The following is a 12269-nucleotide window of genomic DNA, read 5'->3' on the forward strand; positions in this document are numbered from 1 at the left end:
TTCCGATGAGTAGGTAAGGAGTCAATCATGAAATAACAACAATATCTTGATTAAAATTTATTTAATAAAACTACACAGAGGTTATTACTAAAGACTCCATTTTATAGTCCGATCTAGATTTTACTTAGATCACTCAAACAAACCAATAAGTGCTTTTGACATTATGTTTAAAAATTATTTCAACAATATTGTACTTAATATTAACCCTACTTTATTGATATAAGAAATTTATCCTCTTTAACTGACGGTAGACAGCCGTACTCACATATCTCTCTTATACTCCAACATTACTTGACGAGTGAACATAGTTCACGTTAACTTAACAGCACTTTCCATTTACAAGTCCGCGATGGCGTCTCGACCCAACCTCGCTAGACGTTATAAAAATAATATATAACTACTTTTTTATATATTACACATACGATCCAACAAATATCATAATTCAATTTAAATTTACAATCGTAAATCCTTAACCTAAATATTGTATGCAGTAATTGCATTATACTTAATTGTTTTATATGACAAGTCCAGCCCAAAAACGGTTCAGATACGTCAGCTTTGCATTCTATAATCTAGATATATTTACAATCAACTGTCTGTACGCGTTTCAAACGCTCACAAGCATTCTCAGATAATAGCGGCACCATTTATAATTAAACTCGGTCATAAGGTTCCACAACAGATAAAATTATTTCCTATGACATAAAATATAGACTTGACATGCCAAGATCGAACATAGAAACAAGTTTAAACATTCTATTGCACTAGTAACATATTGAAAGTTATGAAATAGGCACAAATAAATAGAAACTCTAAGAACATCAAATACAACTGCCAAACTTTAACCATAAGTGATGTTAGTGTTCGACTGGTCTCGAGGTAAACCTTAGCTCTCTTCTCTACATCGAAATAGCATTTCTCAAATGTACAACAAGCATGTCACTTTACGATGTTTCTAATAAACTGAATTCATTAATATAATTAAAATAAAAGTTAACAACTGAAACGAGAGAAATTATATTACTTCCGATATTTTATTAAATGCTGTTTAGATTTAAGAGATTGTATTCTATACAAAAAATATTTCAGTTAAACCAAAGAATCTTTATAAGACAGTAACGATCCTGCTTTTCGTCCAATAATAATTCATGAGTGTGCGTTATGTTGCATTGTTGGGCACAACTGAACTGAGATTTGAGAAACAGTATTTTCATTAGAAAAGAGATGGCGAGTGCCTCTTAACTGTGGCGAGGTAGTTCGCTCACCGATAGTTGTATGGCCGGCTGCAGAGGAATCTCCGCCGATGCTTCCGACGTGTCGGAGCCAGGAGTGAGCAGTCGCCGAGTCCATTGACCTCCGTCTTCCGTCTCCGACTCCCTCACGTCAATAGACGACGGAGATCCAACAGCGGAATCCACTGAAGAAACTGTCCTCTCAGCTATGTCATCTGTCAATATCGGCATAGATTTGCCCACTGAATCTTCTTCCGTAAGTAAAGGCATTGAGATGGGTCCACCGATAGGCACGTCTGCTTCTTCACTAGTGACGAAACTCATTTCTGTACTAGGTGACGGTAGGAGAGCAGTACTTGTGCCATAATTGTTATTGCTCAATGGATCCGTCGTCTTCGCAGGCGCTATTCTAGGATCCGTCACAGTGATGGGTAATTCTAATGAAGTCGGTATCGTAGGAGGAGTTACACCGATTACTGCTAGACCATCCTCTAAATTAGATGGAACAGCTGGTTCGCTGTCTCCTTTAGTGGGAACTTCCACAGGTGTCATGATAGGCTGGTTCAGGGTTGTACTCGTTTCAGACACCCGACAGTGCACCGACACATTTGCGTTCAAATCACGAAAATCGGGGGCATCGTCTCGAGCTGTATCCGCGTGGAAAACGTCACTATTAGCTAACGCCGCCTCGAGTATGTCTCGACGTTCAGGTTGCGACGATAGAACGGGCAGGGGTTCTGCATGCATCGGTACAAGCTGATTATTATCTAGGACTAGAGGTCGGTTGTCAACAGGAGTCAATGTGCCGTTATCTTCGATGCAAAGGTAAAACGATCCAACGGGACCACCGAAGTGTTCCCCTGGTACGGCTAGCAGTTGGCTGTCCCCGAGAGCGGCGGGTGGCGCGGCGGCCGGCTCGGGCTGCGACACTGTCGACACGACGGGCTCCTGCTGCTGACGTACGATGGCAGTCGAAGGTAAAAGCTCCTCAAAGTTATCGAATTCGGGATATGCATTCGTTGTAGCAACAGACACTGTGTTTGATACGGATGGCACAATGGGTGGATTAGGATTGCTGAAAGGTGTTAGAGCCGGGGGCATAGGAGACAAGGTCGCTGGCGCGGGTGCTATGGCTATTTCCTGTTTCATTTTTTTCACTGGTGATGGTGATTCTGTGACTGTTTTACGTACTCTCGGTTTATGCACGGTTGTCACACCCGCCTCGTTTGGAGAGATGGTAATTGTTTTCTGAACGACCACTTTGTTCTCTTGTACGGGCGGCGCAGCTGTCTTTTGTACAATTTGGCCGGTTCTCTGTAGATGTTCAAATTGCGCTGCCGTTAGTTGCATTACCGCACCAGATTTCTGTTGTAAAAAGATTAGTGGTTCTGAAGAAGTTTTTTGAATGGTCTGAACTAGTTTTCTGGGCTCCGATGCCATTATCCGTTTAGGGACTGGTCTTATTTCTGGCATTGGCGCAATATTCTGTGTCGTTGTGGTTACTCTGCCGCCTACTATCAATTGTCCTTTTGAAGTAATTATTGCACTTTTTTGTTTTGCCCCTAATCTAGCTTGAGTCTTTACTGGGCCGACATTTTGGGTTTTTCCTGAGGCTATCGTAGTAACTATTGTCTTCTGCGCAGCACCTGTATTTGTCGATATCCTATGAGTTATGGTTTTTAACTGAGATACGTTAGGCTGTTGTTTCTTTGGGAATAGCATCTTCTCGTGCTCTGGCGTAAGGACTATTCTAGATTGCGCACCTTGTGCGTTCGTTATGATCATCACGGTGTTCCCGGGGCTGCTGGCATCAGTTGACGATGGAATTAGTTTGGCTGACACAGGTTTGTTATCGGAAGAAGTTAGTTGTGGCTCTGAACCCTTAGCGACAAGAACATGCGCCTTTCCAGTTTGTGGATCTATTACAATTTTTTGTGTCCTCCCGGGACGCGGTGAACTTGGCGTGGGTAAGATTATAAACTTCTCGGATTTCGCTGTAGTCTGCGGCACTGATTGCAATAAGGTGGGCGTTTGTTTGACTTCTTTAACACTACTCTCGCCTTTAGTCATTATTATTTTCTGCTTCCCAGTAGTTTTATCAATAACTAGCATAGGCTTCGCCCCTCGTAGCTTTGATGATTTAGAAAGAATATTTGGGGTATTAACACTTACTTTATTTACTTCGGTGACAGGATTCATTAGTAAGGTTTTCATTTCAGGCTTATTAGGGGTTCCGCTTATAGCAATTTTTTCGCTTTCAACAGTTTGCTTTGTTTTCACAAGTTTGGGTGGATTTGGTGTATGCGTTATAATGTTGCCGTCTGACATCACAATGGGCATTTTTTCTATATTTTCAGGAGTTAACAGATCTTCGGACAGTACAATGGGCATGGAGTTTATATCAAACATGGCTTCATCACCGGTTGAGTCGTTTATTACTTTTGACGTTTCGTTTAGGGGAGGTATCAATGAGTTAGAAGGCTTAATCTTTTGTATCTTGGCTGGGGGTTTTGCTATTTTTCTTATCTTCTGTTGAAATATAATAGTATTGGCATCAGAAGGTGTTTCTGCTGAAGTCTGTATAGTGTATGTTTGTACCGTGCCATCCTGCGCGGGATTGTTGCTACGCGACAGAATTATTTTTTCCGGTGTTGTTATTTCACTCATATTGTTGATAATATTTTTATTGGGCGCAGTTCGTCGTATTATTATTTTCTGTTTAGGGGATTCCGGCTTACTCTTGAACGATGACTTCGCAACGTCAAAGTTCAAAATCTTCTCTTTACCAGTTACAATTGTTTTCGTGGACACTGGTTTATTGGTAGAAATTTTAGGAGTGCATGGCTCCTCTAAAATTTTCAGAAGTTTCGATGATGAAGTATCCATTTTAGTACTTTTACCATTTGTATTCTCACTTTTATTGTCATTAGACATGACAGCTAATTTTTGTTCCACTGTAACACTATTATTTTGTTTAACATTAAATAAACCTTTTGATAAAGATTCACCTGAGGGTGATTCCTTGTTATTATTTACAGTACTAGATAAGTTATGATCAATATTAATTTTGTGGTCTATCGATTCTGACATCTCGACAAGCGATTGGGCAGCATTCAAATTTTCACTTTTCTCTTGTTCTGTTTCAAAACGCATAATGTTTTCATTGTTAGAAATTAAAAGAGATTTTGTTTGACTTACTGGTTCTGGTTCAATATTTGATTCTTCGGGTTTACCTTCTATCACCATACTTTCTGTCGAATAAGTCGAAGGAAGGTCTTCTTGAATAACATCCTTAGATAATTTTGACTTTTTGGCGGGAATAGTGGTATGTGTTTTATTTTGGATGGCTACTGATGGCAAGTTAATAAGCGTTTCTGCGATTTGGAGATCTGATTCAGACGGAATATTTTCAGCAACATTGTTTGAGGTATTATCAATAACTGAGGTTTCAACATTCTCTATCAGATCATTATTAGCTTCATTTTGATCAGTCGTCACAGTGTCCATATCATTAAGCGTAGTTACATTGTTTTCGTCGGACATGCTTACTGTCTCTTCTACAACTTCTGAATTAACTTCACTCGTAATAATATTCATTTCATTTGCGATCTCTGTAGTTTGTTGTAAATATTTCTCTGGTTCTGCGTATTTGACACCGTTCGCGCTAGTGTCTAGATTCACACTATCAAGGAAATCGTTATCGTTGGACGGCCCACTGTTATCTTTGTTATCATCTTCGAACAAATCTTCGGGAGGGTCGTCACTGATGACTCTCGTCACTCTATCAGCTTCTCTCGATACACTTAGTAAGGCGTCAACGGCCGACGCGGTAGATTCATTCATGTAAGGACCGCTATACGACTTCTTAGTCCTCTCGGGAATAATAGGCGCTGACTGAACGGGATTCTCTATTTCGTCTATGAGCTTTTGAGTTGCATTCGTATTTTTCTCTTCCACTTGTGCAACTTGATCATCAACTAGTTCGTTAATATTTTCATCGTCCATTTTTTCATCTACAACTTCTTCTGTGGCTGTTTCATGTACATGTTCAGATAATTCTACCTCGTCCACTTTATTGAATGACGCATCCATATTCTGATCTTTAGTTAGCTCGTGATCTATCAAGTCTTCATTCATCAAATTTGTATTATCGTCTATCTTTTCGAGTCTATTTATTCCATCCTCCGTGATTTCAGATTTGTTCTTATTCACTATATCTTCGATTTTGTTTGGTGTTTCATTTATTGTTATGTTTATTGTATCATCATAGTAGATAGTCTCTTTCAGGTTAGTAACATCGTCTATAACTTTTGCTTTGATATTGCTATCTATGTTTTCAATTTCATGTGTTCTTATTTCTTTATTCTCCGGCTTTTTGGTTGTGAATCCTAAAATATCTGGTTTGTTCGTAGCCTCCTCTATAATATCAGCTCTATGAATATTAGATTTAACCGGATCAGGTAAATCAGTATTTACGGGTTTTATTTCTTGTGTTGGATACAACACATCTTGTAAGATTCTGCTTCCTTTATCTTTTAAGGTTGGTGACGTTATTGATGGTGGACTGGTTTTATTTGGAACGGCCATATCTGTGTATTGTCTGAAATCAGAAATATCACCGTAATTTTCGAAATTATTTTTCTCCTTTTCACGTAACTCAGCTTTCATCTTCTTAAGTTGTATTTTTGGCGCCAAGCGTGCAACTTTTACGTGTTCAATCGGAGGAGATTCTCTAGCTTCTGGTGAAGAGACAACTTCTGAACCATTAAGTTCACTTTCAGATATATCCATTTTCTCAACAGCATTTAGTTGTTCTGCAACATATTTTCCGATTGCATCTTGGCTTCTAGAATGTCGGCTTCGAAAAAATGTTTTCGTCTTGAAAATTGCTTTAGTTGGTGGTGTTTCTGCTTGAGGCAATTCAGACTTTTCAGGCACTTTTTCTTGTTTGTCCGGAGATTTTACGATAGAAGGCTCAGGAAAATTTTCCTCTACTTTCAATGGTTCTGGGGCTGATGGTAAATCAGGCACAGTCGTTTTATTAAGCAGTTCTGCCACTTCCCTTGCCATATCATCGTCATCTAAACTTATGCTCTTTGTGTCTTCTTTGCGTTTCGGATTCTTAACTCTAGGTATTTTTCTACCCCCATCAGCTTCTAAAGGCCAGTCTTCATCTTCACAGAATTCATATTTAGAGTCACTCGACGACTCTGGTTTTTCACTTGCAGGTGAACTGTTTGACTTCTTTTCAGTTGGTGATGATAATTCATTCAATAGCTGCACACTCGACAGTTCGGCCGATGTTGGGACAGCTGGAGATTCTGCAGCTTCCGGCACTTCTGGTGATCCTGCCATAACAGTAATTGAGGATTCATCATTAGATTCTTCATCGCCATCATCCCAGTCGGCCAAAAGACTGCTCTTTATTTCTTGATCAGTTTTAACTTTCTTCGTTTCAGTATTATTGGTTTCTTCTTCTGCCACACGCTTTTTGTTACTTGGTGGCGCTTTCTTGGGCTCTTTTTCGGTTTTCTCTTTTCGCGGTTTACGGGGTTTCGGAGTTTTGTTTTTATCTGGAGTGGATTTGGCTGATAACTTAGTTGTAAGTTTTTTCCTAACAGGCGACGGTGTATATGGTGTAAACGAAACACTATGTGTTTTGTTGTGTAGAATTAGAACATTGAGACGTGTTGTAGTGAAGGGGCATGCATGGCAGGAATATATTCCAGAGCTTGAAGATGTTGGTGTTGAGGCGGCTGATGTTGAAGCAGTAGGAGTTGAACATGACGGAGTAGGTTCATCAATCTTTTCTACTTTCTCTGTTTCTTCAGTTTCTTGTACAATGTCGTCTTTGCTATCTGATCCTGCGTCAGCACTTGTAGATGGCGTAGGGGTTGTAGGTTCTGCAGTTCCATTATCAGAACTCGGTTTTGTTCCTTGTACCAGAATATGTACTTTATAGTCTACTTTTTCTTTACCCTGGAATAGAAGAAATTTTATTGTTGATTACTTTGCTTTCCTACTTGATTTTTCTAGTGGCCACTGTCACGCTCATTCATTTTTTTAGCTTCATCAGTAGTAAAATCAGTCAAAAAAATATTTGTACAAAATGGCTAGAAAAAGTACCTTTCTAAATGGAGTTGAAATCCTTGTTGGTTCAGCAGATCTTCCTCGCCCGCCTCTTCCTACAACATAAATAATTAATTTCAGATTTTAAAATAGTTCAATTTACACAACTAATCATTTGGTTAGTTAAAATGTTACCTTTTTTATTAGAGCCAGGAGTTTTCTTCTGAGGGTCACCAAAAATGCCAGCATAACTTTCCTTTTTCTGTTCTTGGAACTCATCTCTTGTAAGGATTTCTATGTCACCTCCAACAGCAGTTTCTGCACGGATCACATCTTCCGGAAACTTTTCCATGTGACCCCTTTTTGTTCTGAACATATCTGAGAACAATATTCAAGTTTATATAAAAGGGAATATTATATTTATGTGATTAATGCTCAATCCTTCTCCGTGTGAGAGGAGGCCTGTGCCCAGCAGTGGGATGATAAAAAGGCATAACACGTAACACATAATACGTTATATTTGTAACATATATAAAATGATAAGGGTAACTACTTATAAGGGTACTTACATAATCCTTTATTGATGAATTCGTTCTTGCGACTGCATTCATATTTGAAAATCGCACTGGCATTTTTGACATATTCACTGAAAAATAAAGAAAAATATTTCGATTAGATAAAATGTTGACCTTTAGATTGTGGTCAGTCACTGTAAAATTGTTATATTTTTTGGTGTGTTCAATATGTTGGAAATTTATTATTCCACAAAAACGTTCACTGCTTGATATCTGAAGACCATTGTGGTTATAGTATTCGAGGGTCCTTCTTTTGATATGAACATTGTTGACAAAAAGGAAATTAACCTACTTTATGTTAATGTCTTCTGTCAGATATTGTCTACATTAATATTCATTAAAATAACTGTGAAACTGCATCCGAATCACGTATATTCAAAGGAGAAAAGATGAAATTGTCCGCAACGGTAAACCATTTACTTTATATTCATAACGCATGAACACAGAACTGTGAGAAGTGTATCGGAATTAAATAACAACATCCTACAAATTCCGAGATAACACAAGAATACTGAATAGCTCAACTGTTTGTCTATGTGAAATATGATAATGTTCGCATTTGACTTTTAGAACTTATGGAGAATAAAACAGGGTATGTTAATGCATGCTTTGAATCCAACAGATGTGGTGTAATATGTTCACTGTATAACTTTACTCTCTTTTTCAGGGTGGTACAGAAGTATTACGAAGTTGCTGTCAAAAAATTACTCATTGCTGCTTACTCCAATATTGAACTGCTGTCTGGGATACCAAATTGTGATTGTAAGACGACCCACTGACCAATCAAAACCAGAGAAGTATATTTGAGATAAATATGAATCTTATTCTGGGTAATGGATTAAAACAAAAACACTGGCTAGTTTTTGAGCATACTTATCAATAAAAAATATTTATATGTTTAAAATTATGCATGGAAAATTATTAATAATGTTCATTAATTTTCCTGATACATAATCTACCGTGCAGAAAATATTTCACAGTCATACTATGCGGTTTTGACATAATCTAATACAAGGGCTATTTACATGTTGTTTACTTAGATTAAAAGCATCCATTAATTTCAATATGAATGGTTTAATATGTTTATTGGGACAGACAACTTTATTGTCTGGTACAAAAAATAAAAGGCTAAATTATATTAATTGACAATAGTATCAGTGGATGAAATAGGGTTTGGTAACATGGCTCACAAGATTCGTTTGCTAAAATGTTTAAAATAATCATCTTTCAGGACGCCTGGAATGCGCTCTGCCTAGCTTAATTATGTAAATATCGTCCTGGTCAACTTTTAGAACAAAGAAATCGTGTGTCATGCAATGGCCAGCCCTATTGGATTGCGACGCTAGTTCGCCTGGACGCTTCAGGTTATACTTGCAAACTTACTATGTGTCCTCCTGGAAGAACTTGACAACAGCTATAGGTGGCTTCCGAAATGATGGCAGGACATCTGGTGGCAGCTTCTCGGGGCCGACCACCTCGCCTGGCCACCAACAGGACCCAAGCTTCACCCATACCACCTCCCCATCCAAATAACTAACTTCGGTGTTTTCACACATCACCACTTAAAATGTTCAAGCAAAACGCACGACCATATTTTGTCAAGTAGTCACTGGATGCCGAGTGCAACAGTTATTACAACATTTCCTTCAAATCAAGTCTTATATCAATATCTAGACACTAAGGCGATCAAATGTGTCTTCAATAAAAAGAAAATGTTCTAATTTGTCTTTTATTTGTCAAAACAGTAGCAAAATATTACTTGTAAATATCACCGACTGCGTACGAAATTATTTTATTTCATACGAATGTTGGCAGCATTGATTTAATGGGAAGATGCCAATAGAGCTATTTACGTTTACAATAGTAATCAAAGTATGTTAATATATTTTTTCATAATTAATTAAACTTATAAACCGAGTGAAATTAACTTGAAATGTAAATAAGAAGAAACAGATCATAAACGTTTACGCCGGAAATGTACAAAATGGTCAGCGTCAGCAGATACCAATCCACCCAAATTAATTTTTAGTGTTGCTAGGAATATAAAAATCATAGAGAAGCAACATTTTTTTTTAAATAGAGATGTTGCATCATAGACATAATATTAGTAAACAGTAGCCTTATTCGCTAACTCCACTGACAGCTCGCAGATATCATCAATTGGTAAAGTGTACATCAGTATATTGTCAAACAGCTATTTTCTTATTCGCTAACGCCAGTTACCAAATGAGATGACGTCATCAGCATCGACACAGGCTGATATCCACCATGACTCATTTTGACAGCGGTTTCTGTATCGATAAACGTTATATTGCGATTCCGTAAGCCCAGTGGACATCAAATTGATAGCCAATGTCATTTTTTGAAATACACTACAAATAGCAGTGTTTTATGCCTCATCACTGGGATGTCTATACTATATTGTTGCATCAGACATATTAGATTTCTCTAATTTTGCGATTCCAATAGAAATACAAACCCTGAGTCATTTCCTTTATTTTTTGATAGTGTTATTTTTAATTGTATTATTTTTATTTGTTTTATATTTCTTTGTGTGGAATATAAATTTCGCGTGTATTTTTGCTGGCATTTGTGGAATAAGAGACAAAACGAAGTTTATCCAGAATCCAGAAACGTCGTATGCGAGATTGCAATAATTCTCTGGATTTACGGGAGAAGGAATTCATGGCAAATTTCCGTATCAACAAATCAAGGTTTCAGCGAGTTTCAGCAGAGTTACGTCCGTTTCTGCAACGTGCTCAAAAAAACACTGCTGTTGCAATTGAGCTAAAAGTAAGAATTTATAACGTAAAAAGTTAAATAAATACCAATATTACATAATTTGATGTTACTAATTTGCAGCATGTCTCAACCTTCATTTAGTAAGTGAGGTAACCGATGCTCTCAATGTATGGGACGACCTACTCAAGTACGTAAAGTTACCTTCCTGTAGTGTACCAATTTTTTTTTGCATGCAAAACATAAGAATCTACGTATCAAAATATTGTTTACGTTGTTAAATTTATAATAACTACATACAATACTCACAATATTCTCAATTAAAATATTGTTCAACCACACGGAACTTTAGACACCAAGTTCACACACAATAGAAAGCAAATACTGAATTTTACCGCCACAGATTGTTTTTAAATATATAACACGCTGAAAATAAAGCGTTCTCTCAAACGTAGTAATGTAATGCTAATAGGGTATTTCCTACTTAGCAGTATAATAGTCGATAAAAAAATAGAGTTGTCAAGTTGTCATCGTAGTTTTGGCGTCAGCAACCGTGTAACGATATCCACCGATATCCACTTCATGCGATACAGAATACCAATGTTTTGAACTTATAGGTTGACATCAAAGTTCCGATGACAACTGAGGCCAGTTGACATCTGAGAATTCGAAAGTTAGCGAATAAGCCAGCAGGACTGCGCATATAAACCCAAAAATCGAGCCGAGTGAAACAGTTAGCACGGAGGCTGTCTGTCCCTTTCTAATAGGGTGACTATGAGATTAAGCTATGTGAGACAAATCCGAATTTGCTAAGATTATTAAACGCAGATTGGTATTGAAGTTTTAACTTACGCAGTTTGTGACCTTTATGCCTGTAGCACACCTCCGCTGCGAAACCCAAAGGGCGAAACCGCCATAGTTTCGCTGTGAGTTGTGAGTTGTTGGGCGGCGAAACAATAGCGAAATTCCCTGCTCTAACGTACAAAACTGACTATGACGCCCGTTGTGGGCGGAGATGTAGACGGCGCCTAAGCAAATGAGCGAAATCATGTTAGAAAGAGACAACGTCATAGTCAGTTTTGTACGTTAGAGCAGGGAATTTCGCTATTGTTTCGCCGCCCAACAACTCACAACTCACAGCGAAACTATGGTGGTATCGCCCTTTGGGTTTCGCAGCGGAGGTGTGCTACAGGCATAAGATACTTATAAAGGCTTTTAATAATTAGCGGGAATTAGCAGTATAAAAGCAGGAAGATTCGAAGTAAAAACTGTTTTTTTTTTTATTTCTACTTCATATATAGACTGCTGAGCCATTTATGTCGCCTTTCTTCATTTTTTGGGAAGCTATAACAATAGTACAACAGTTTTAAAATCCATCACCCATATTTTCACTCATTACAAGAATTCATGGGCACCCTAGTTGTTTGGTTTACGAAAATGTTATTATTAGCTAACCTGTGGAACGATATATTGCAACCACCATAGGATTCACTTTTACAAGTATAAACGCCACACTTTTTAACCATTTAAATAGTTTAAATTGATTTAATACAAATAATATAAACAAAATTTTAAATGCTGATTACGCGCCAAGAATGTTCAGGGTTACCGCCAGAAAAAAAAAAACAAAATAAAAATTTATGTTGTTTATGTT

The 12269-nt window shown here is 37.7% G+C and overlaps 1 protein-coding gene across 1 annotated transcript; it reads right to left on the reverse strand.

The window, feature by feature from the left end:
• Positions 1 to 44: 44 nt before the first annotated feature.
• On the reverse strand, positions 45 to 9857 carry LOC124637092. Its single transcript, XM_047173424.1, has 5 exons — positions 9260 to 9857; positions 7871 to 7947; positions 7497 to 7679; positions 7359 to 7417; positions 45 to 7211 (listed from the first exon to the last, which is right to left on the reverse strand). The coding sequence occupies exons 1-5, from the start codon at positions 9430 to 9432 to the stop codon at positions 1239 to 1241; spliced, it is 6465 nt and encodes a 2154-aa protein (XP_047029380.1). The 5' UTR covers positions 9433 to 9857; the 3' UTR covers positions 45 to 1238.
• Between the last annotated feature and the right edge of the window lie 2412 nt (positions 9858 to 12269).

This window comes from Helicoverpa zea, chromosome 15 (assembly GCF_022581195.2).
Source record: "Helicoverpa zea isolate HzStark_Cry1AcR chromosome 15, ilHelZeax1.1, whole genome shotgun sequence".
Classification (NCBI taxonomy): domain Eukaryota; kingdom Metazoa; phylum Arthropoda; class Insecta; order Lepidoptera; family Noctuidae; genus Helicoverpa; species Helicoverpa zea.

Bases quoted from the DNA above. Each gene is read 5' to 3' on its own strand.
- LOC124637092 (XM_047173424.1), bottom strand. From the start codon at position 9,432: ATGTGTGAAAACACCGAAGTTAGTTATTTGGATGGGGAGGTGGTATGG. The intron at 7,418-7,496 runs GTAACATTTTAA...TTTATGTTGTAG, and splicing joins TCCTGGCTCTAATAAAAAAG to GAAGAGGCGGGCGAGGAAGA. The intron at 7,212-7,358 runs GTACTTTTTCTA...CTTCTATTCCAG, and splicing joins TTTCAACTCCATTTAGAAAG to GGTAAAGAAAAAGTAGACTA.